The sequence below is a fragment of the Scyliorhinus torazame genome, chromosome 13 (assembly GCF_047496885.1).
Source record: "Scyliorhinus torazame isolate Kashiwa2021f chromosome 13, sScyTor2.1, whole genome shotgun sequence".
NCBI lineage: Eukaryota > Metazoa > Chordata > Chondrichthyes > Carcharhiniformes > Scyliorhinidae > Scyliorhinus > Scyliorhinus torazame.
In genome coordinates, this window is record NC_092719.1 from 228,084,359 (window position 1) to 228,109,376 (window position 25,018).

A 25,018-nucleotide genomic window follows, 5' to 3' on the forward strand; every position below is an offset into this window, starting at 1 on the left:
AATTTTTATGGCAAATATAATGAGGGTTTGCTGGGAGTTCTGTGGGCACCGCCTTCTCTCTGGCACCTCCTGCTGTGGCTTTGTGAGACTGCCCAAGTACTCATTCTGCATGTTTCACACTCAACATTGAATAGAATTTTTGGGTGACTGTAATGTTGCCCAGCATGGTGTAGTCATATGTCCAATTTTCACGAGGGTTATTGAATAATTCTTGCCGAAGATTTGCACACACACGCAAAAGGGATGATGGGAGAAGGTTATTTGGGTTTAAAATGAAAGATTGGAACATGTGTATGGACTCCTTGCTGTTTGACTTCAGGGAGCAAATTACTGTACACACCCCTGTCAGCATCAATGGGGCCGAGGTGGAGATGGTTGACCGCTTCAAATTCCTAGGTGTGCACATCACCAACAATCTGCCCTGATCCGTCCATGTCAACGCTACCACCAAGAAAGCACAATAGCGCCTGTACTTCCTCTGGAAACTAAGGAAATTCGGCATGTCCACATTGACTCTGTCTACACCTCCCACTGCCTCGGGAAAGCAGGCATCATAATCAAACACCCCTCCCACCCGGGTTATTCTCTCTTCCAACCTCTTCCATCAGGCTGGAGATACAAAAGTCTGAGAACAGATTCAAAAACAGTTTCTTCCCCTCTTATGGACTGAACTGATCACTCCACGCATCTTCTCTACTGAGTGTTGCGACACTCCGTATGCTTCACACCATGTCTATGTATTTATATTATGTATCTATCTTATGTTTTTCATGTCTGGAACGATCTGTCTGGACTGTACGCAGAACAGTACTTTTCATTGTTACTCAGTGCATGTGACAAATCCAAATCATTTGCCACTTTCTGTCCAATCCACCAATATGTCTTTGGCCTTTCGAAGATCAGAATTATCCTCAGCACAATTGATAACGTTGCCAATCTTCAGATCATCTGAAAATGTTGAAATCATGCCCTGAACAACACAGTCTTGGTCATTAATATATATCGGCGCACTGCTGCCTCACGGTGTGAGGATCCAGATTCGATCCCGGTCCTGGGTCACCGAGTGGAGTTTGCACATTCTCGCCGTGTCTGCATGGGTCTCGCCCCACTATACAAAAAGATGTGCAGAGTAGCTGAATTGAGCTCTTCCGGGGCAGGTGTGACCTGTACAAGAAGTCTAAACTGGAGAGGCATAAATATCCTGGCCGCGAGGTTTGCTAGTGTCACACGGGAGGGTTTAAACTAGTGTGGCAGGGGGGTGGGCACGGGAACAATAGGTCAGAAGGTGAGAGCATTGAGGAAGAACTAGGGAATAGGGACAGTGGGGCTCTGAGGCAGAGCAGACAGGGAGAAGTTGCTGAACACAGCGGGTCTGGTGGCTTGAAGTGCATATGTTTTAATGCAAGAAGTATTACGGGTAAGGCAGATGAACTTAGAGCTTGGATTAGTACTTGGAACTATGATATTGTTGCCATTACAGAGACCTGGCTGAGGGAAGGACAGGATTGGCAGCTAAACGTTCCAGGATTTAGATGTTTCAGGCGGGATAGAGGGGGATGTAAAAGGGGTGGTGGAATTGCGCTACTGGTTAGGGAGAATATTACAGCTGTACTACGGGAGGCACCTCAAGAGGGCAGTGAGGCTATATGGATAGAGATCAGGAATAAGTAGGGTGCAGTCACAATGTTGGGGGTTTACTACAGGCCTCCCAACAGCCAGCAGGAGATGGAGGAGCAGATAGGTAGACAGATTTTGGAAAAGAGTAAAAACAACAGGGTTGTTGTGATGGGAGACTTCAACTTCCCCAATATTGACTGGGACTCACTTAGTGCTAGGGGCTTAGACGGGGCAGAGTTTGTAAGGAGCATCCAGGAGGGCTTCTTAAAACAATATGTAGACAGTCCAACCAGGGAAGGGGCTGTACTGGACCTTGTATTGAGGAATGAGCCCGGCCAGGTGGTAGAAGTTTCAGTAGGGGAGCATTTCGGGAACAGTGACCACAATTCAGTAAGTTTTAAAGTGCTGGTGGACAAGGATAAGAGTGGTCCTAGGGTGAATGTGCTAAATTGGGGGAAAGGCTAATTATAACAATATTAGGCGGGAACTGAAGAACCTAGATTGGGGGCGGATGTTTGAGGGTAAATCAACATTTGACATGTGGGAGGCTTTCAAGTGTCAGTTGAAAGGAACTCAGGACCGGCATGTTCCATGAGGAAGAAGGATAAATAGGGAAAATTTCGGGAACCGTGGATAACAAGAGATACTGTAGGCCTCGTCAAAAAGAAAAAGGAGGCATTTGTCAGGGCTAAAAGGCTGGGAACAGACGAAGCCTGCGTGGAATATAAGGAAAGTAGGAAGGAACTTAAGCAAGGAGTCAGGAGGGCTAGAAGGGCTCACGAAAAGTCATTGGCAAATAGGGTTAAGGAAAATCCCAAGGCTTTTTACACATACATAAAAAGCAAGAGGGTAGCCAGGGAAAGGGTTGGCCCACTGAAGGATAGGCAAGGGAATCTATGTGTGGAGCCAGAGGAAATGGGTGAGGTACTAAATGAATACTTTGCATCCGTATTCACCAAAGAGAAGAAATTGGTGGATGTTGAGTCTGGAGAAGGGTGTGTAGATAGCCTGGGTCACATTGAGATCCAAAAAGACGAGGTGACGGGCGTCTTGAAAAATATTACGGTAGGTAAGTCCCCAGGGCCTGATGGGATCTATCCCAGAATACTGAAGGAGGCGAGAGAGGAAATTGCTGAGGCCTTGACAGAAATCTTTCGATCCTCACTGTCTTCAGGTGATGTCCCGCAGGACTGGAGAATAGCCAATGTTATTCCTTTGTTTAAGAAGGGTAGCAAGGATAATCGAGGGAACTACAGGCCGTTGAGCCTTATGTCAGTGGTAGGGAAATTACTGGAGAGAATTCTTCGAGACAGGATCTACTCCCATTTGGAAGCAAATGGACGTATTAGTGAGAGGCAGCATGGTTTTGTGAATCATATCATAGAATTTACAGTGCATAAGGAGGCCATTCGGCCCATCGAGTCTGCACCGGCTCTTGGAAAGAGCACACTACCCAAGGCCAACACCGCCACCCTATCCCCATAACCCAGTAACCCCAACCAACACTAAGGGCAATTTTGGACACTAAGGGCAATTTATCATGGCCAATCCACCTAACCTGCACATCTTTGGACTGTGGGAGGAAACCGGAGCACCCGGAGGAAACCCACGGGGAGGATGTGCAGACTCCGCATAGACAGTGACCCAAGCCGGAATCGAACCTGGGACCCTGGAGCTGTGAAGCAATTGTGCTATCCACAAGGCTACCGTGCTGCCCCTGAGGGGAGGGCGTGTCTCACTAACTTGATAGAGCTTTTCGAAGAGGTCACAAAGATGAGTGATGCAGGCAGGGCAGTGGATGTTGTCTATATGGACTTCAGTAAGGCCTTTGACAAGGTCCCTCATGGTAGACTGGTACAAAAGGTGAAGTCACACGGGATCAGGGGTGAGCTTGCAAGGTGGATACAGAACTGGCTAGGTCATAGAAGGCAGACAGTAGCAATGGAAGGGTGCTTTTCTAGTTGGAGGGCTGTGACTAGTGGTGTTCCGCAGGGATCATTGCTGGGACCTTTGCTGTTATACGGACGATAGTGACATTTAAGGGGCATCTTGACAAATACATGAATAGGATGGGAATAGAGGAATACGGACCCAGGAAGTGTAGAAGATTGTAGTTTAGTCGGGCAGCATGGTCGGCACGGGCTTGGAGGGTCGAAGGGCCTGTTCCTGTGCTGTACTTTTCTTTGTTCCTTGTTGAATTGGCCACACTAAATTGTCCCTTAATTGGAAAAAAAATTGGATACTCTAAATTTATAAAAATCTATATATTTCAGGAAGAGCAAAGTTCCCAACACTGAACCCTGGGGAACTCCACTACACACCTTGCTCCAATCTGGAAAAACAACCAACTCACTGTCTCCTGTCACTCACCTAATTTCTTATCCAAGTCCCTACTTTCCCTTTTATTCCATGAGCTAAAGTTTAGCTCCTAAGTCTGTTATGTGGCTATTCTGTATCAAATGCCTTTTGAAAATCCATCTACACCTCATCAACAGTGTTGCCCTTATCAATCTTCTCTGTTACCTCTTCAAAAGACACCAAGTTAGTTAAACATGATTGTCCCTTAATGAATCCATGCTGGCTTCCTTAATTATTAGTCAAACTGACTGGTCTGTCGCTCCTGGCCATCCCTATGTCTAAGGAAGACTGGAAGAGTCTCACCAGTGCCTCTGCAATTTCCACCCTCACTTCCCTCAGTATCCTGGGTGCATCTCACCCAGTCCTGGCACTTTTTCTATTTTAAGTAAATATAGGGTTGGATTATCCGCAGCCCGGCGCCGAAATCGCGGTTGGCGCGGGGGCGGAGAATCGGCTTTTACACCCGAATCAGGCCCGGCGCCGCTCCCACGATTCTCTGTTCCTCAGAGAATCGCTCGCCCGCGGATTACGCCGCGTGGCTGGGGGGCCATTGACAGAGGCCCTCCCAGCGATACTCTGATCCCGACCGGCCGAGTTCCCGACGGCGTGGTTCTAACCATTTATGGCTGGACGGGACTCGCGTGCGGCGGCTGCGGCTATGGTGGGGGGCGGGGGTACCATCACTGGGGGGGGGGCCTTATGGGTGGCCTGGGCAGTAATCGGGCGGGTCGGATGAAGCGGCGCGGGGCCGATTGGGGGGACCGTGTTTCTTAGTGCTGCGGTCCGAGTCCGCCATGGCGCTCGGCGCGGCCGCTGGAGGCCACCGCCGTGCGCATGCGCGGACTCTGAACCGGAAGTGTGGCGGCCTGTATCTGCAGCCAAAGCTGCCTGATGCACTCCGAGTCCCTGCTAGCCCCCTGCAGGTAAGTGAATTGCTCTTTATTTTCTGCAGTAAACTGCGGAGTGAAACACCAGCGTTTTTACGCCGGCATGAGGACATAGCCCCATTTTGGGAGAATCCAGCCCATAGTCTTTCTCACACCTCTCCTTCTCAATGTAAATTCCTTGAGTGTACCGGTTACCTCCTGTCTCACCTCCGTCTGGGTAGCATCCTCGTTCTTTGTAAAAACAGATGCAAAGTCCTTGTTTAATACCTCCACTATTTCTCCTGCATCCACGTGCAAGTCCCCCTTTTTATCCCTAATCTGCCGCACACTTTTATCACCCTTTTATTTTTATATGTCAATGTAAGCCTTGGGATTCCCTTTATGTTAGTTGCCAGTCTCTTTTCGAGCTCTCTCCTTGTTTTTCAGGGTTTCACTTCCCTTCTGGTCTATATTCCGGCTGATTCCTTTTTGTATTTTCGACCTGACATGTCACACGCGCACTCTGTCCTTTCATCTTCACCTCTATCTCCCTCGTCATCCAGGGCGCTCTGGATATATTTGTCCTACCATTCCCCTTCAAGACAATTACCGTGGCATTATCTGTAATACTTTATTCTTTGAAGGGACATCTTTTCTGCCAACATTTGATTCCAACTCACTCAACCCATCGAAGTTGGATTTCCCTGGTAAATTTCCCTGCTCTGAATTGCTCCTCGTCATTTTCTTTGGCCAATCTAAACCTTATGATACAATAGTCACTGTGACTGAAATGCCCCCCCACTAATATTTGCTGTACTTGGACCAACTCATTCCCAGCCCGAGGCGTCTCGATGCCTGTCCTCTTGTTGGATCAGAAACATATTGCTGCAGAAAATGATCCTGAACACATTCCAGGAGCTCGCACCCCTCGTGTACCTTTGCACTCTTCCTATCCTGGTCTATGTTTGAATAATTAAAGTTCCCCACTTCTATAATTTCTTTGCAAATCAATGGGAAATAGAATTCAATCCGGATAAGTGTGAGGTGATGCACTTGGGCAGGACAAACAAGGCAAGGGAATACACGATAAACAACAGGACCCTGGGAAGCACCGAGGATCAGAGGAACCTTGGTGTGCATGTACACCCGTCCCTCAAAGTAGCAGAGCAGGTGGATACAGTGGTTATGAAGGCAATTGGTATAATTGCCTTTATTAGCTGAGGCATAGAGTTTAAAAGCAGGGAGGTTATGCTGGAAATGTATAAAACGTTAGTTAGGTGACAACTAAGAGTATTGTGTGCAGTTCTGGAATCCACATTACAGGAGGGATGTGATAGCACTGGAAATGGTGCAGAGGAGATTGACCAGGATGTTGCCTGAGCTGGAGAGTTCTAGCTATGAAGAGAGATTGGAAAGACTGGGGTTGTTTTCCTCGGAGCAGAGAAGACTGAGGGAAGACATGATTGAGATGTATAAAATTATGAGGGTTATAGATAGAGTATAGACAGGAAGTAACTTTTCCCCTTGGTGGAGGGCTGTAGATTTTACCTATCCTATCGCATTAATGATGTCTTTTATCTTATGGTGATATATCTCACTTAATTTTTCGATTTATCAAAGGGCCGACTGTAGAAGCCAGGTATTTCGAATACAACTAGTATAGGTAAAAGATAGCTGTTTAAGCGTAAATATTAAGCCCCAGTTTTAAATACCCACTTATACAGCATAATTCACTTTTACTGAGGTCCGTTGTTCTGGCAAATGCATATTTTCAAAGTCAGTGTGACATTAAAACAGCACAGTTGCAAAACAATTTGACACTGCTTGTGCTAATTGTCAAGGACAAGGACTGAATACCATAGCAACATGAAGGCACCATTGTCCACAATGCAGGTAACAGCTAAGCTCGCTTAAAACCAGTCTATTGCTGGTAAAGATTAGCAGAATATCACATTCCATAACATGTAGACATGAAACAATTAAAAAGCTGATGTTGCACATTGAAGATGGACGGCTTGCCATCAAATCAAATGTGTTTGAGTCTAACCCAAACCAATTAGGATTATACTGGGGTGTGATTAGATGACTTAAGACAGATATGAAAGTGTATAACTGAAAAGTTTCCGCCCGCCATTTTGGGTGTTGTCTTTTGGTGTTGTCTGTCCTTAATTTCTGTCTTTGATTCTGTCAGTTTGTCTTTCTGTTAGTTTAGTCAGTTTTGTCCTTAATAGTCTTTCTGTTAGTTTAGAAGATGTCTTTTGGGGGTTCTGTCAGTCTGTGTCAGTGATGGAGTGTACTTTTGACTTTGAGTTTGAGTTTAGCTGAAGATTAGCTTTCTCTCTCTCTCTCTTCATGTTTCATTGCCAGACTTTGACCTTTTAAAAGTTACTTTCGAGCTGTCTGCCTAAGCAAAAAAAGATAATGTCTGTAATTCTCTGAAAGCTTCGAATTGTCTACGAATTGCCTTTTAAATGACTTTCAAATTGTAATCAAGCGACTACAAATAAAACAATTCTTTTTGGCACCTGAGAAGTTTTAACTGCAAATTTCTGCTGAGTCCCAGTATTCGCAAAGTGCTACTGGTAACCGAATAGTAGAGATAATATAAATTCCTTCAACTTTACACCGTCGAATAATACAAGGAATCGAACAACTTGGCATAGTCCAGAAATATTACAAATCTTACAACTTGTCGTATTGCGCCAGGACTTTGATTCATCAACTAAGCTTCCCCCAAACTTGGCGTAGTTCGACAGGTTAAGATCCTATAAATTACAGATTCCTACATTTGGGCTCAATGCCAGACTCTCTCACTGAAACTCCCGCTGCTCCCTGCTTATTCCAGACTCTCTCGCTGAGCTCCCGCTGCTCCCTGCTTATTCCAGGCTCTCTCATTGAGCTCCCGCAGCTCCCTGCTTATTCCAGACTCTCTCACTGAGCTCCTGCTGCTCCCTGCTTGTTCCAGACTCTCTCACTGAGCTCCCGCTGCTCTCTGCTTATTCCAGACTCTCTCACTGAGCTCCTGCTGCTCCCTGCTTATTCCAGACTCTCTCACTGAGCTCCCGCTGCTCCCTGCTTATTCCAGACTCTCACTGAGCTCCCACTGCTCTCTGCTTATTCCAGGCTCTCTCATTGAGCTCCCGCGGCTCTCTGCTTATTCCAGACTCTCTCACTGAACTCCCGCTGCTCCCTGCTTATTCCAGACTCTCTCACTGAGCTCCCGCGGCTCTCTGCTTATTCCAGGCTCTCTCATTGAGCTCCCGCGGCTCTCTGCTTATTCCAGGCTCTCTCACTGAACTCCCGCTGCTCCCTGCTTATTCCAGGCTCTCTCTCTGAGCTCCCGCGGTTCTCTGCTTATTCCAGGCTCTCTCACTGAGCTCCCGCGGCTCTCTGCTTATTCCAGGCTCTCTCACTGAGCTCCCGCGGCTCTCTGCTTATTCCAGACTCTCTCACTGAGCTCCCGCGACTCTCTGCTTATTCCAGACTCTCTCACTGATCTCCCGCTGCTCTCTGCTTATTCCAGACTCTCTCATTGAGCTCCCGCGGCTCTCTGCTTATTCCAGACTCTCTCACTGAGCTCCCGCGGCTCTCTGCTTATTCCAGACTCTCTCACTGAGCTCCCGCGGCTCTCTGCTTATTCCAGACTCTCTCACTGAGCTCCCGCGGCTCTCTGCTTATTCCAGACTCTCACTGAGCTCCCGCTGCTCTCTGCTTATTCCAGACTCTCTCACTGAGCTCCCACTGCTCCCTGCTTATTCCAGACTCTCACTGAGCTCCCGCGGCTCTCTGCTTATTCCAGACTCTCTCACTGAGCTCCCGCGGCTCTCTGCTTATTCCAGACTCTCTCACTGAGCTCCCGCGGCTCTCTGCTTATTCCAGACTCTCTCACTGAGCTCCCACTGCTCCCTGCTTATTCCAGACTCTCACTGAGCTCCCGCGGCTCTCTGCTTATTCCAGACTCTCTCACTGAGCTCCTGCTGCTCCCTGCTTATTCCAGACTCTCTCACTGAGCTCCCGCTGCTCCCTGCTTATTCCAGACTCTCACTGAGCTCCCACTGCTCTCTGCTTATTCCAGGCTCTCTCATTGAGCTCCCGCGGCTCTCTGCTTATTCCAGACTCTCTCACTGAACTCCCGCTGCTCCCTGCTTATTCCAGACTCTCTCACTGAGCTCCCGCGGCTCTCTGCTTATTCCAGGCTCTCTCATTGAGCTCCCGCGGCTCTCTGCTTATTCCAGGCTCTCTCACTGAACTCCCGCTGCTCCCTGCTTATTCCAGGCTCTCTCTCTGAGCTCCCGCGGTTCTCTGCTTATTCCAGGCTCTCTCACTGAGCTCCCGCGGCTCTCTGCTTATTCCAGGCTCTCTCACTGAGCTCCCGCGGCTCTCTGCTTATTCCAGACTCTCTCACTGAGCTCCCGCGACTCTCTGCTTATTCCAGACTCTCTCACTGATCTCCCGCTGCTCTCTGCTTATTCCAGACTCTCTCATTGAGCTCCCGCGGCTCTCTGCTTATTCCAGACTCTCTCACTGAGCTCCCGCGGCTCTCTGCTTATTCCAGACTCTCTCACTGAGCTCCCGCGGCTCTCTGCTTATTCCAGACTCTCTCACTGAGCTCCCGCGGCTCTCTGCTTATTCCAGACTCTCACTGAGCTCCCGCTGCTCTCTGCTTATTCCAGACTCTCTCACTGAGCTCCCACTGCTCCCTGCTTATTCCAGACTCTCACTGAGCTCCCGCGGCTCTCTGCTTATTCCAGACTCTCTCACTGAGCTCCCGCGGCTCTCTGCTTATTCCAGACTCTCTCACTGAGCTCCCGCGGCTCTCTGCTTATTCCAAACTCTCTCACTGAGCTCCCACTGCTCCCTGCTTATTCCAGACTCTCTCACTGAGCTCCCACCGCTCCCTGCTTATTCCAGACTCTCTCACTGAGCTCCCGCGGCTCTCTGACTACCCCTGTAGGACAGTAAGAGTCAGCTACTGGAATCTGAGAAAAGGTAGAAAATGAAAGGAGCACCGTCTTCCCTCTTCACTGAACTCCCTTACTCACCAAACTTCAACTTCTCTCTAATGCGCACAAAACAATGCTTCAGTTCAGACAAGGCAGCACTTATTCCGTGCATGGTGGTTCCTATATAAAGAAATTAATGAAATCGCAATAGGCAGTGGAATAAACTGGCAACCCGTTGGCAGTAATACCAAGTTCATCACAAACAGCTTCTTGGGCTGATTCAGCACAGGACAGCTGGGCAGCTTACTAGATTTAATAATGTAGGTCAAGTGTACACGGGATTGGCAATTAGCACAGTGGCTTTTTCAGAGTACTGAAAAAGTAATAGAACATAGAACAGTGCAGCACAGAACAGGCCCTTCGGCCCTCGATGTTGTGCAAAGCTTTGTCCGCAACCAAGATCAATCTATCCCACTCCCTCTCATTGTGGTGTGCTCCATGTGCCTATCAATAACCGCTTGAAAGTTCCAAAAGTGTCCGACTCCACTATCACAGCAGGCAGTCCATTCCACACCCTAACCACTCTCTGAGTAAAGAACCTACCTCGGACAGCCCTCCTATATCTCCCACCCCGAACCTTATAGTTATGCCCCCTTGTAACAGCTACATCCACCCGAGGGGAAAGTCTCTGAACGTCCACTCTATCTCTCCCCCTCATCATCTTATAAACCTCTATTAAGTCACCTCTCATCCTCCTCTGCTCCAAAGAGAAAAGCCCTAGCTCCCTCAACCTTTCCTCATAAGACCTACCCTCCAATCCAGGCAGCATCCTGGTAAATCTCCTTTGCACCCTTTCGAATGCTTCCACATCCTTCCTATAATGAGGTGACCAGAACTGCACACAATACTCCAAATGTGGTCTCACCAGGGTCCTGTACAGTTGCAGCATAACCCCACGGCTCATAAACTTAAGCCCCCTACACATTTAAAAACCCTTTCAATTCCTTACGCCTGCATCCTGTGTAACCTTGATATTCAGTAATCGGTGCGAATCCTGAGCCAAACCTGCACCTGCTGAGTCAGAGTTGCTTCAACAAACCAGCTTTTGTTTATTCTTTCCGGGGACTTGGGCTTCGCTGGTTTGGCCCGAAATATTATTGCCCACCCCGATTGACTTTGAGAAGGTGGTGGTGGGCCACAGCCTCGGACCGCTGCAGTCCATCGATAGAGTTATAGAATCCCTACAGTGCAGAAGGAGGCCATTCAGCCTCCCTCTTGATCTTTACTCGGCTGGGATCCTTACAGTGATTGTTTTATTTGGTTCGAGGAGGAGGGAGGGAGGGAAACACTGAAGAAATGTTTGGGGTTTAACTGTCACTTGACAACAGCTCCTCCACAAACCACCTGGATACAGTGACCACAATGCACTGATGCAAATTTCCCCCGCAACAGCCAATCAGCGGCTCCGCTCTGCTGCCCTCTGCTGGATGCTTGCCTTCACTTGAACACGGAGGGTGTCTTGCTCAGGTACACCTTCTGGATACAGTGACCGCAATGCACTGATGCAAAATTTCCCGGCAACAGCCAATCAGCAGCTCCGCTCTGCTGCCCTCTGCTGGTAAACCCCGTGGGTTTAATCGGACACAATTTTTAGTGATGTTAAGGAGAGGGTACCGGGGACAGAATCCATACCCCAGGAGGAGGCATTGTTGAGGAGAGCCAGAGGGGAGAAAAGTTCCTTCACGGGACTCTAGACTAAGCATTTCCACACCGAGGACCGGCTGTAATATTATCACTTTATCATAATCAAAATACCTCTCAGTACAACAGACCATGCGTTATTTTCAAGGATGGTGACTGAACATAACTTTAGGCACAGAATTCCTGTGAGAACAGTAACTCTGCCAGCCCCTCTCTGCCAGCCCCCCTCTGCCAGCCCCCCTCTGCCAGCTCTGCACTGCCAGCCCCCCTCTGCCAGCCCCCCTCTGCCAGCCCTGCACTGCCAGCCCTGCTCTGCCAGCCCCCCTCTGCCAGCCCTGCTCTGCCAGCCCTGCTCTGCCATCCAACCCCCCTCTGCCAGCCACCCTCTGCCAGCCCTGCTCTGCCATCCAACCCCCCTCTGCCAGCCCCCCTCTGCCAGCCCTGCACTGCCAGCCCTGCTCTGCCAGCCCTGCACTGCCAGCCCTGCTCTGCCAGCCCTGCTCTGCCAGCCCCCCTCTGCCAGCCCTGCTCTGCCAGCCCTGCTCTGCCATCCAACCCCCCTCTGCCAGCCCCCCTCTGCCAGCCCTGCACTGCCAGCCCTGCTCTGCCAGCCCTGCTCTGCCAGCCCCCCTCTGCCAGCCCTGCTCTGCCAGCCCTGCTCTGCCATCCAACCCCCCTCTGCCAGCCCCCCTCTGCCAGCCCTGCACTGCCAGCCCTGCTCTGCCAGCCCTGCACTGCCAACCCCCCTCTGCCAGCCCTGCACTGCCAGCCCTGCTCTGCCAGCCCTGCTCTGCCAGCCCTGCTCTGCCAGCCCTGCTCTGCCAACCCCCCTCTGCCAGCCCTGCACTGCCAGCCCTGCTCTGCCAGCCCTGCTCTGCCAGCCCTGCTCTGCCAGCCCTGCACTGCCAACCGTCCTCTGCCAGCCCTGCACTGCCATCCAACCCCCCTCTGCCAGCCCCCCTCTGCCAGTCCCCCTCTGCCAGCCCTGCTCTGCCAACCCCCCTCTGCCAGCCCTGCACTGCCATCCAACCCCTCTCTGCCAGCCCTGCTCTGCCAACCCTGCTCTGCCAACCGTACATTGCCAGCCCTGCACTGCCAGCTCGGCACTGCCATCCAGCCCCCCTCTGCCAGCCCCGCTCTGCCAGCCCTGCACTGCCATCTAATCCCCTTCTGCCAACCGTACACTGCCAGTCCCCCTCTGCCAGTCCCCCTCTGCCAGCCCACCTCTGCCAGCCCTGCACTGCCATCCAACCCCCCTCTGCCAGCCCTGCACTGCCAGCCCTGCTCTGCCAGCCCCCCTCTGCCAGCCCTGCACTGCCAGCTCCCCTCTGCCAGCCCTGCTCTGCCAGCCCTGCTCTGCCAGCCCCCCTCTGCCAGCCCTGCACTGCCAGCCCAGCTCTGCCAGCCCTGCTCTGCCAACCGTACACTGCCCACCCTGCACTGCCAGACACTGCCAGCTTGGCACTGCCATCCAGCCCCCTCTGCCAGCCTCCCTCTCCCAGCCCTGCACTGCCATCCAGCCCTGCTCTGCCAACCATCCTCTGCCAGTCCCGAACTGCCAGCCCTGCTCTGCGCTGAAATTCGAATCAGTTGATAAACAGTGGATCTGAAATGTTCACCCGTTGTTTGAAAGTTAGTTTTCAGTTTCCACATTTAAAATCTTGTTTCAGAGACTCAGGCTAGAAGTGAGATAATAATAATATACGAGTTCGTCACTGACGCCTGCTCATTGATTTCCTTATTCTTCAGTCATATGAAGATTTGGTTCAGCGCCTGGAGCCGGCGATCATGGAGCTGGAAAGACAAGAGAATGTTTTAGTCATCTGTCACCAGGCCGTCATGCGGTGTTTGTTGGCCTACTTCCTCGACAAAACAGCAGGTAAAAAGAAAGTTAAACAGTTGCAGCAGCATTTAAATTGGGATCTTCCCACAGGGCAAGGCTGCTGACAAGTAACAGCCAAATTGCCAGTTTCACCTATCGCATCTGTAGAGAATTTATTTCCCAATAGTTTGTTGCTCATTAACATCTATTGAGGACACAATCTCAACTGACATTCAACTCCTGTGACCTGCAGTCCGCTCCTGTGACCTGTAGTCTGTTCCTGTGACCTGCAGTCCGCTCCTGTGACCTTTAGTCTGTTCCTGTGACCTGTAGTCCGCTCCTGTGACCTGCAGTCTGTTCCTGTGACCTGCAGTCTGTTCCTGTGACCTGTAGTCTGTTCCTGTGACCTGTAGTCTGTTCCTGTGACCTGCAGTCTGTTCCTGTGACCTGTAGTCTGTTCCTGTGACCTGTAGTCTGTTCCTGTGACCTGCAGTCTGTTCCTGTGACCTGTAGTCTGTTCCTGTGACCTGCAGTCTGTTCCTGTGACCTGTAGTCTGTTCCTGTGACCTGCAGTCCGCTCCTGTGACCTTTAGTCTGTTCCTGTGACCTGTAGTCCGCTCCTGTGACCTGCAGTCTGTTCCTGTGACCTGCAGTCTGTTCCTGTGACCTGTAGTCCGCTCCTGTGACCTGCAGTCTATTCCTGTGACCTGTAGTCTGTTCCTGTGACCTGCAGTCTGTTCCTGTGACCTGTAGTCTGTTCCTGTGACCTGCAGTCCGCTCCTGTGACCTTTAGTCTGTTCCTGTGACCTGTAGTCCGCTCCTGTGACCTGCAGTCTGTTCCTGTGACCTGCAGTCTGTTCCTGTGACCTGCAGTCTGTTCCTGTGACCTGCAGTCTGTTCCTGTGACCTGTAGTCTGTTCCTGTGACCTGCAGTCCGCTCCTGTGACCTTTAGTCTGTTCCTGTGACCTGTAGTCTGTTCCTGTGACCTGCAGTCCGTTCCTGTGACCTTTAGTCTGTTCCTGTGACCTGTAGTCCGCTCCTGTGACCTGCAGTCTGTTCCTGTGACCTGCAGTCTGTTCCTGTGACCTGCAGTCTGTTCCTGTGACCTGTAGTCTGTTCCTGTGACCTGCAGTCCGCTCCTGTGACCTGTAGTCCGCTCCTGTGACCTGCAGTCCGTTCCTGTGACCTGCAGTCTGTTCCTGTGACCTGCAGTCTGTTCCTGTGACCTGTAGTCTGTTCCTGTGACCTGTAGTCTGTTCCTGTGACCTGTAGTCTGTTCCAGTGACCTGCAGTCTGTTCCTGTGACCTGTAGTCTGTTCCTGTGACCTGTAGTCTGTTCCTGTGACCTGTAGTCTGTTCCTGTGACCTGTAGTCTGTTCCAGTGACCTGTAGTCTGTTCCAGTGACCTGCAGTCTGTTCCTGTGACCTGTAGTCTGTTCCTGTGACCTGTAGTCTGTTCCTGTGACCTGCAGTCTGTTCCTGTGACCTGTAGTCTGTTCCTGTGACCTGCAGTCTGTTCCTGTGACCTGTAGTCTGTTCCAGTGACCTGCAGTCTGTTCCTGTGACCTGTAGTCTGTTCCTATGACCTGTAGTCTGTTCCTGTGACCTGCAGTCTGTTCCTGTGACCTGTAGTCTGTTCCTGTGACCTGTAGTCTGTTCCTGTGACCTGTAGTCTGTTCCTGTGACCTGCAGTCTGTTCCTGTGACCTGTAGTCTGTTCCTGTGACCTGTAGTCTGTTCCTGTGACCTGCAGTCTGTTCCTGTGACCTGTAGTCTGTTCCTGTGACCTGTAGTCTGTTCCTGTGACCTGTAGTCTGTTCCTGTGACCTGTAGTCTGTTCCTGTGACCTTGTAGTCTGTTCCTGTGACCTGCAGTCTGTTCCTGTGACCTGTAGTCTGTTCCTGTGACCTGTAGTCTGTTCCTGTGACCTGTAGTCTGTTCCTGTGACCTTTAGTCTGTTCCTGTGACCTGCAGTCCGCTCCTGTGACCTGTAGTCCGCTCCTGTGACCTGCAGTCCGTTCCTGTGACCTGCAGTCCGCTCCTGTGACCTGTAGTCCGCTCCTGTGACCTGCAGTCCGTTCCTGTGACCTGTAGTCTGTTCCTGTGACCTGTAGTCTGTTCCTGTGACCTGCAGTCCGCTCCTGTGACCTGTAGTCCGCTCCTGTGACCTGCAGTCCGTTCCTGTGACCTTTAGTCTGTTCCTGTGACCTGTAGTCTGTTCCTGTGACCTGTAGTCTGTTCCTGTGACCTGCAGTCTGTTCCTGTGACCTGTAGTCTGTTCCAGTGACCTGCAGTCTGTTCCTGTGACCTGTAGTCTGTTCCTGTGACCTGCAGTCTGTTCCTGTGACCTGTAGTCTGTTCCTGTGACCTGTAGTCTGTTCCTGTGACCTGTAGTCTGTTCCTGTGACCTGTAGTCTGTTCCTGTGACCTGTAGTCTGTTCCTGTGACCTGTAGTCTGTTCCTGTGACCTGTAGTCTGTTCCTGTGACCTGCAGTCTGTTCCTGTGACCTGTAGTCTGTTCCTGTGACCTGTAGTCTGTTCCTGTGACCTGTAGTCTGTTCCTGTGACCTGCAGTCTGTTCCTGTGACCTGCAGTCCGTTCCTGTGACCTTTAGTCTGTTCCTGTAACCTGCAGTCTGTTCCTGTGACCTGCAGTCCGCTCCTGTGACCTTTAGTCTGTTCCTGTGACCTGTAGTCTGTTCCTGTGACCTGTAGTCTGTTCCTGTGACCTGCAGTCTGTTCCTGTGACCTGTAGTCTGTTCCTGTGACCTGCAGTCCGCTCCTGTGACCTTTAGTCTGTTCCTGTGACCTGTAGTCTGTTCCTGTGACCTGCAGTCTGTTCCTGTGACCTGTAGTCTGTTCCTGTGACCTGTAGTCTGTTCCTGTGACCTGTAGTCTGTTCCTGTGACCTGCAGTCTGTTCCTGTGACCTGTAGTCTGTTCCTGTGACCTGTAGTCTGTTCCTGTGACCTGTAGTCTGTTCCTGTGACCTGCAGTCTGTTCCTGTGACCTGCAGTCTGTTCCTGTGACCTGCAGTCCGCTCCTGTGACCTTTAGTCCGTTCCTGTGACCTGTAGTCTGTTCCTGTGACATGTAGTCTGTTCCTGTGACCTGTAGTCTGTTCCTGTGACCTGTAGTCTGTTCCTGTGACCTGTAGTCTGTTCCTGTGACCTGTAGTCTGTTCCTGTGACCTGCAGTCCGCTCCTGTGACCTGCAGTCCGCTCCTGTGACCTTTAGTCTGTTCCTGTGACCTGCAGTCTGTTCCTGTGACCTGTAGTCTGTTCCTGTGACCTGTAGTCTGTTCCTGTGACCTGTAGTCTGTTCCTGTGACCTGTAGTCTGTTCCTGTGACCTGCAGTCTGTTCCTGTGACCTGCAGTCTGTTCCTGTGACCTGCAGTCTGTTCCTGTGACCTGCAGTCTGTTCCTGTGACCTGCAGTCCGCTCCTGTGACCTGTAGTCTGTTCCAGTGACCTGCAGTCTGTTCCTGTGACCTGTAGTCTGTTCCTGTGACCTGCAGTCTGTTCCTGTGACCTGTAGTCTGTTCCTGTGACCTGTAGTCTGTTCCTGTGACCTGTAGTCTGTTCCTGTGACCTGTAGTCTGTTCCTGTGACCTGTAGTCTGTTCCTGTGACCTGTAGTCTGTTCCTGTGACCTGTAGTCTGTTCCTGTGACCTGCAGTCTGTTCCTGTGACCTGTAGTCTGTTCCTGTGACCTGTAGTCTGTTCCTGTGACCTGCAGTCTGTTCCTGTGACCTGTAGTCTGTTCCAGTGACCTGCAGTCTGTTCCTGTGACCTGTAGTCTGTTCCTGTGACCTGTAGTCTGTTCCTGTGACCTGCAGTCTGTTCCTGTGACCTGCAGTCTGTTCCTGTGACCTGTAGTCTGTTCCTGTGACCTGCAGTCTGTTCCTGTGACCTGTAGTCTGTTCCAGTGACCTGCAGTCTGTTCCTGTGACCTGTAGTCTGTTCCTGTGACCTGCAGTCTGTTCCTGTGACCTGTAGTCTGTTCCTGTGACCTGTAGTCTGTTCCTGTGACCTGTAGTCTGTTCCTGTGACCTGTAGTCTGTTCCTGTGACCTGTAGTCTGTTCCTGTGACCTGTAGTCTGTTCCTGTGACCTGTAGTCTGTTCCTGTGACCTGCAGTCTGTTCCTGTGACCTGTAGTCTGTTCCTGTGACCTGTAGTCTGTTCCTGTGACCTGTAGTCTGTTCCTGTGACCTGCAGTCTGTTCCTGTGACCTGCAGTCCGTTCCTGTGACCTTTAGTCTGTTCCTGTAACCTGCAGTCTGTTCCTGTGACCTGCAGTCCGCTCCTGTGACCTTTAGTCTGTTCCTGTGACCTGTAGTCTGTTCCTGTGACCTGTAGTCTGTTCCTGTGACCTGCAGTCTGTTCCTGTGACCTGTAGTCTGTTCCTGTGACCTGCAGTCCGCTCCTGTGACCTTTAGTCTGTTCCTGTGACCTGTAGTCTGTTCCTGTGACCTGCAGTCTGTTCCTGTGACCTGTAGTCTGTTCCTGTGACCTGTAGTCTGTTCCTGTGACCTGTAGTCTGTTCCTGTGACCTGCAGTCTGTTCCTGTGACCTGTAGTCTGTTCCTGTGACCTGTAGTCTGTTCCTGTGACCTGTAGTCTGTTCCTGTGACCTGCAGTCTGTTCCTGTGACCTGCAGTCTGTTCCTGTGACCTGCAGTCCGCTCCTGTGACCTTTAGTCCGTTCCTGTGACCTGTAGTCTGTTCCTGTGACATGTAGTCTGTTCCTGTGACCTGTAGTCTGTTCCTGTGACCTGTAGTCTGTTCCTGTGACCTGTAGTCTGTTCCTGTGACCTGTAGTCTGTTCCTGTGACCTGCAGTCCGCTCCTGTGACCTGCAGTCCGCTCCTGTGACCTTTAGTCTGTTCCTGTGACCTGCAGTCTGTTCCTGTGACCTGTAGTCTGTTCCTGTGACCTGTAGTCTGTTCCTGTGACCTGTAGTCTGTTCCTGTGACCTGTAGTCTGTTCCTGTGACCTGCAGTCTGTTCCTGTGACCTGCAGTCTGTTCCTGTGACCTGCAGTCTGTTCCTGTGACCTGCAGTCTGTTCCTGTGACCTGCAGTCCGCTCCTGTGACCTGTAGTCTGTTCCTGTGACCTGTAGTCTGTTCCTGTGACCTGTAGTCTGTTCCTGTGACCTGTAGTCTGTTCCTGTGACCTGTAGTCTGTTTCTGTGACCTGCAGTCCGCTCCTGTGACCTGTAGTCTGTTCCTGTGACCTTTAGTCTGTTCCTGTGACCTTTAGTCTGTTCCTGTGACCTGCAGTCTGTTCCTGTGACCTGCAGTCTGTTCCTGTGACCTGTAGTCTGTTCCTGTGACCTGCAGTCCGCTCCTGTGACCTGTAGTCTGTTCCTGTGACCTTTAGTCTGTTCCTGTGACCTGTAGTCTGTTCCTGTGACCTGTAGTCCGCTCCTGTGACCTTTAGTCTGTTCCTGTGACCTGTAGTCCGCTCCTGTGACCTTTAGTCTGTTCCTGTGACCTGCAGTCCGCTCCTGTGACCTGCAGTCCACTCCTGTGACCTTTAGTCTGTTTCTGTGACCTTTAGTCTGTTCCTGTGACCTGTAGTCTGTTCCTGTGACCTGCAGTCCGCTCCTGTGACCTTTAGTCTGTTCCTGTGACCTGTAGTCTGTTCATGTGACCTTTAGTCTGTTCCAGTGACCTGTAGTCTGTTCCTGTGACCTGTAGTCTGTTCCTGTGACCTGTAGTCTGTTCCTGTGACCTTTAGTCTATTCCGGTGACCTGTAGTCTGTTCCTGTGACCTGTAGTCTGTTCCTGTGACCTGTAGTCTGTTCCTGTGACCTGTAGTCTGTTCCTGTGACCTGCAGTCCGCTCCTGTGACCTGCAGTCCGCTCCTGTGACCTGCAGTCTGTTCCTGTGACCTGTAGTCTGTTCCTGTGACCTGTAGTCTGTTCCTGTGACCTGTAGTCTGTTCCTGTGACCTGTAGTCTGTTCCTGTGACCTGCAGTCTGTTCCTGTGACCTGTAGTCTGTTACTGTGACCTGCAGTCCGCTACTGTGACCTTTAGTCTGTTCCTGTGACCTTTAGTCTGTTCCTGTGACCTGCAGTCCGCTCCTGTGACCTGCAGTCCGCTCCTGTGACCTGCAGTCCGTTCCTGTGACCTGTAGTCTGTTCCTTTGACCTGTAGTCTGTTCCTGTGACCTTTAGTCTGTTCCTGTGACCTGTAGTCTGTTCCTGTGACCTGCAGTCCGCTCCTGTGACCTGCAGTCCGCTCCTGTGACCTGTAGTCTGTTCCTGTGACCTTTAGTCTGTTCCTGTGACCTGTAGTCTGTTCCTGTGACCTGTAGTCTGTTCCTGTGACCTGTAGTCTGTTCCTGTGACCTTTAGTCTGTTCCTGTGACCTGCAGTCTGTTCCTGTAGTCTGTTCCTGTGACCTGTAGTCTGTTCCTGTGACCTGTAGTCTGTTCCTGTGACCTGTAGTCTGTTCCTGTGACCTGCAGTCCGCTCCTGTGACCTTTAGTCTGTTCCTGTGACCTGCAGTCCGCTCCTGTGACCTGCAGTCCGCTCCTGTGACCTTTAGTCTGTTCCTGTGACCTGCAGTCTGTTCCTGTGACCTGTAGTCTGTTCCTGTGACCTGTAGTCTGTTCCTGTGACCTGTAGTCTGTTCCTGTGACCTGTAGTCTGTTCCTGTGACCTGCAGTCCGCTCCTGTGACCTTTAGTCTGTTCCTGTGACCTGCAGTCTGTTCCTGTGACCTGCAGTCCGCTCCTGTGACCTTTAGTCTGTTCCTGTGACCTGCAGTCTGTTCCTGTGACCTGTAGTCTGTTCCTGTGACCTGCAGTCCGCTCCTGTGACCTTTAGTCTGTTCCTGTGACCTGTAGTCTGTTCCTGTGACCTGTAGTCTGTTCCTGTGACCTGCAGTCCGCTCCTGTGACCTTTAGTCTGTTCCTGTGACCTGTAGTCTGTTCCTGTGACCTGTAGTCTGTTCCTGTGACCTGCAGTCCGCTCCTGTGACCTTTAGTCTGTTCCTGTGACCTGTAGTCTGTTCCTGTGACCTGTAGTCTGTTCCTGTGACCTGCAGTCTGTTCCTGTGACCTGTAGTCTGTTCCTGTGACCTGCAGTCCGCTCCTGTGACCTTTAGTCTGTTCCTGTGACCTGTAGTCTGTTCCTGTGACCTGCAGTCTGTTCCTGTGACCTGTAGTCTGTTCCTGTGACCTGTAGTCTGTTCCTGTGACCTGTAGTCTGTTCCTGTGACCTGTAGTCTGTTCCTGTGACCTGCAGTCTGTTCCTGCGACCTGCAGTCCGCTCCTGTGACCTTTAGTCCGTTCCTGTGACCTGTAGTCTGTTCCTGTGACCTGTAGTCTGTTCCTGTGACCTGTAGTCTGTTCCTGTGACCTGTAGTCTGTTCCTGTGACCTGCAGTCCGCTCCTGTGACCTGCAGTCCGCTCCTGTAACCTGCAGTCTGTTCCTGTGACCTGTAGTCTGTTCCTGTGACCTGTAGTCTGTTCCTGTGACCTGTAGTCTGTTCCTGTGACCTGTAGTCTGTTCCTGTGACCTGCAGTCTGTTCCTGTGACCTGTAGTCTGTTCCTGTGACCTTTAGTCTGTTCCTGTGACCTGCAGTCCGCTCCTGTGACCTGCAGTCCGCTCCTGTGACCTGCAGTCTGTTACTGTGACCTGCAGTCCGCTACTGTGACCTTTAGTCTGTTCCTGTGACCTTTAGTCTGTTCCTGTGACCTTTAGTCTGTTCCTGTGACCTGCAGTCCGCTCCTGTGACCTGCAGTCCGCTCCTGTGACCTGCAGTCTGTTCCTGTGACCTGTAGTCTGTTCCTTTGACCTGTAGTCTGTTCCTGTGACCTTTAGTCTGTTCCTGTGACCTGTAGTCTGTTCCTGTGACCTGCAGTCCGCTCCTGTGACCTGCAGTCCGCTCCTGTGACCTGTAGTCTGTTCCTGTGACCTTTAGTCTGTTCCTGTGACCTGTAGTCTGTTCCTGTGACCTGTAGTCTGTTCCTGTGACCTGTAGTCTGTTCCTGTGACCTTTAGTCTGTTCCTGTGACCTGCAGTCTGTTCCTGTGACCTGTAGTCTGTTCCTGTGACCTGTAGTCTGTTCCTGTGACCTGTAGTCTGTTCCTGTGACCTGTAGTCTGTTCCTGTGACCTGCAGTCCGCTCCTGTGACCTTTAGTCTGTTCCTGTGACCTGCAGTCCGCTCCTGTGACCTGCAGTCCGCTCCTGTGACCTTTAGTCTGTTCCTGTGACCTGCAGTCTGTTCCTGTGACCTGTAGTCTGTTCCTGTGACCTGTAGTCTGTTCCTGTGACCTGTAGTCTGTTCCTGTGACCTGTAGTCTGTTCCTGTGACCTGCAGTCCGCTCCTGTGACCTTTAGTCTGTTCCTGTGACCTGCAGTCTGTTCCTGTGACCTGCAGTCCGCTCCTGTGACCTTTAGTCTGTTCCTGTGACCTGCAGTCTGTTCCTGTGACCTGTAGTCTGTTCCTGTGACCTGCAGTCCGCTCCTGTGACCTTTAGTCTGTTCCTGTGACCTGTAGTCTGTTCCTGTGACCTGTAGTCTGTTCCTGTGACCTGCAGTCCGCTCCTGTGACCTTTAGTCTGTTCCTGTGACCTGTAGTCTGTTCCTGTGACCTGTAGTCTGTTCCTGTGACCTGCAGTCCGCTCCTGTGACCTTTAGTCTGTTCCTGTGACCTGTAGTCTGTTCCTGTGACCTGTAGTCTGTTCCTGTGACCTGCAGTCTGTTCCTGTGACCTGTAGTCTGTTCCTGTGACCTGCAGTCCGCTCCTGTGACCTTTAGTCTGTTCCTGTGACCTGTAGTCTGTTCCTGTGACCTGCAGTCTGTTCCTGTGACCTGCAGTCTGTTCCTGTGACCTGTAGTCTGTTCCTGTGACCTGTAGTCTGTTCCTGTGACCTGTAGTCTGTTCCTGTGACCTGCAGTCTGTTCCTGTGACCTGCAGTCTGTTCCTGCGACCTTTAGTCCGTTCCTGTGACCTGTAGTCTGTTCCTGTGACCTGTAGTCTGTTCCTGTGACCTGTAGTCTGTTCCTGTGACCTGTAGTCCGTTCCTGTGACCTGCAGTCCGCTCCTGTGACCTGCAGTCCGCTCCTGTGACCTTTAGTCTGTTCCTGTGACCTGCAGTCTGTTCCTGTGACCTGTAGTCTGTTCCTGTGACCTGTAGTCTGTTCCTGTGACCTGTAGTCTGTTCCTGTGACCTGTAGTCTGTTCCAGTGACCTGTAGTCTGTTCCTGTGACCTGCAGTCTGTTCCTGTGACCTGCAGTCTGTTCCTGTGACCTGCAGTCCGCTCCTGTGACCTGCAGTCTGTTCCTGTGACCTGCAGTCTGTTCCTGTGACCTGTAGTCTGTTCCTGTGACCTGCAGTCCGCTCCTGTGACCTGCAGTCCGCTCCTGTGACCTGTAGTCTGTTCCTGTGACCTGTAGTCTGTTCCTGTGACCTGTAGTCTGTTCCTGTGACCTGTAGTCTGTTCCTGTGACCTGTAGTCTGTTCCTGTGACCTGCAGTCCGCTCCTGTGACCTGTAGTCTGTTCCTGTGACCTTTAGTCTGTTCCTGTGACCTTTAGTCTGTTCCTGTGACCTGCAGTCTGTTCCTGTGACCTGCAGTCCGCTCCTGTGACCTGTAGTCTGTTCCTGTGACCTGTAGTCTGTTCCTGTGACCTGCAGTCCGCTCCTGTGACCTGTAGTCTGTTCCTGTGACCTTTAGTCTGTTCCTGTGACCTGTAGTCTGTTCCTGTGACCTGTAGTCCGCTCCTGTGACCTTTAGTCTGTTCCTGTGACCTGTAGTCCGCTCCTGTGACCTTTAGTCTGTTCCTGTGACCTGCAGTCCGCTCCTGTGACCTGCAGTCCACTCCTGTGACCTTTAGTCTGTTCCTGTGACCTTTAGTCTGTTCCTGTGACCTGTAGTCTGTTCCTGTGACCTGCAGTCCGCTCCTGTGACCTTTAGTCTGTTCCTGTGACCTGTAGTCTGTTCCTGTGACCTGTAGTCTGTTCCTGTGACCTGTAGTCTGTTCCTGTGACCTTTAGTCTGTTCCAGTGACCTGTAGTCTGTTCCTGTGACCTGTAGTCTGTTCCTGTGACCTGTAGTCTGTTCCTGTGACCTTTAGTCTGTTCCTGTGACCTGTAGTCTGTTCCTGTGACCTGTAGTCTGTTCCTGTGACCTGTAGTCTGTTCCTGTGACCTTTAGTATGTTCCTGTGACCTGCAGTCCGCTCCTGTGACCTGCAGTCTGTTCCTGTGACCTGTAGTCTGTTCCTGTGACCTGTAGTCTGTTCCTGTGACCTGCAGTCCGCTCCTGTGACCTGAAGTCCGCTCCTGTGACCTGCAGTCTGTTCCTGTGACCTGTAGTCTGTTCCTGTGACCTGTAGTCTGTTCCTGTGACCTGTAGTCTGTTCCTGTGACCTGTAGTCTGTTCCTGTGACCTTTAGTCTGTTCCTGTGACCTGCAGTCTGTTCCTGTGACCTGTAGTCTGTTACTGTGACCTGCAGTCCGCTACTGTGACCTTTAGTCTGTTCCTGTGACCTTTAGTCTGTTCCTGTGACCTGCAGTCCGCTCCTGTGACCTGCAGTCCGCTCCTGTGACTTGCAGTCTGTTCCTGTGACCTGTAGTCTGTTCCTGTGACCTGTAGTCTGTTCCTGTGACCTGTAGTCTGTTCCTGTGACCTTTAGTCTGTTCCTGTGACCTGTAGTCTGTTCCTGTGACCTGCAGTCCGCTCCTGTGACCTGCAGTCCGCTCCTGTGACCTGTAGTCTGTTCCTGTGACCTTTAGTCTGTTCCTGTGACCTGTAGTCTGTTCCTGTGACCTAAAGTCTGTTCCTGTGACCTGTAGTCTGTTCCTGTGACCTTTAGTCTGTTCCTGTGACCTGCAGTCTGTTCCTGTGACCTGCAGTCTGTTCCTGTGACCTGTAGTCTGTTCCTGTGACCTGTAGTCTGTTCCTGTGACCTGTAGTCTGTTCCTGTGACCTGTAGTCTGTTCCTGTGACCTGCAGTCCGCTCCTGTGACCTTTAGTCTGTTCCTGTGACCTGCAGTCCGCTCCTGTGACCTGCAGTCCGCTCCTGTGACCTTTAGTCTGTTCCTGTGACCTGCAGTCTGTTCCTGTGACCTGTAGTCTGTTCCTGTGACCTGTAGTCTGTTCCTGTGACCTGTAGTCTGTTCCTGTGACCTGTAGTCTGTTCCTGTGACCTGCAGTCCGCTCCTGTGACCTTTAGTCTGTTCCTGTGACCTGCAGTCCGCTCCTGTGACCTGCAGTCCGCTCCTGTGACCTGCAGTCTGTTCCTGTGACCTGCAGTCCGCTCCTGTGACCTGTAGTCTGTTCCTGTGACCTGCAGTCCGTTCCTGTGACCTGTAGTCTGCTCCTGTGACCTGTAGTCTGTTCCTGTGACCTGCAGTCCGCTCCTGTGACCTTTAGTCTGCTCCTGTGACCTGTAGTCTGCTCCTGTGACCTGTAGTCTGTTCCTGTGACCTGTAGTCTGTTCCTGTGACCTGTAGTCTGTTCCTGTGACCCGTAGTCTGTTCCTGTGACCTGTAGTCTGTTCCTGTGACCTGTAGTCTGTTCCTGTGACCTGTAGTCTGTTCCTGTGACCTGCAGTCCGCTCCTGTGACCTTTAGTCTGTTCCTGTGACCTGTAGTCTGTTCCTGTGACCTGTAGTCTGTTCCTGTGACCTGTAGTCTGTTCCTGTGACCTGTAGTCCGCTCCTGTGACCTGCAGTCCGCTCCTGTGACCTGCAGTCCG

General features: G+C 51.5%; 1 protein-coding gene across 7 annotated transcripts in view; it reads left to right on the plus strand.

Moving 5' to 3' along the window:
* LOC140388658 (6-phosphofructo-2-kinase/fructose-2,6-bisphosphatase 4-like) overlaps positions 1–25,018 on the plus strand; it is a 442,444-nt gene that overhangs the window by 310,116 nt on the left and 107,310 nt on the right. For all 7 annotated transcript variants that reach the window (XM_072473142.1, XM_072473143.1, XM_072473141.1 and 4 more), the window contains one exon: positions 13,235–13,364. In XM_072473142.1, the coding sequence (XP_072329243.1) occupies positions 13,235–13,364 (130 nt within the window). The remainder of the gene's footprint in view (positions 1–13,234; positions 13,365–25,018) is intronic.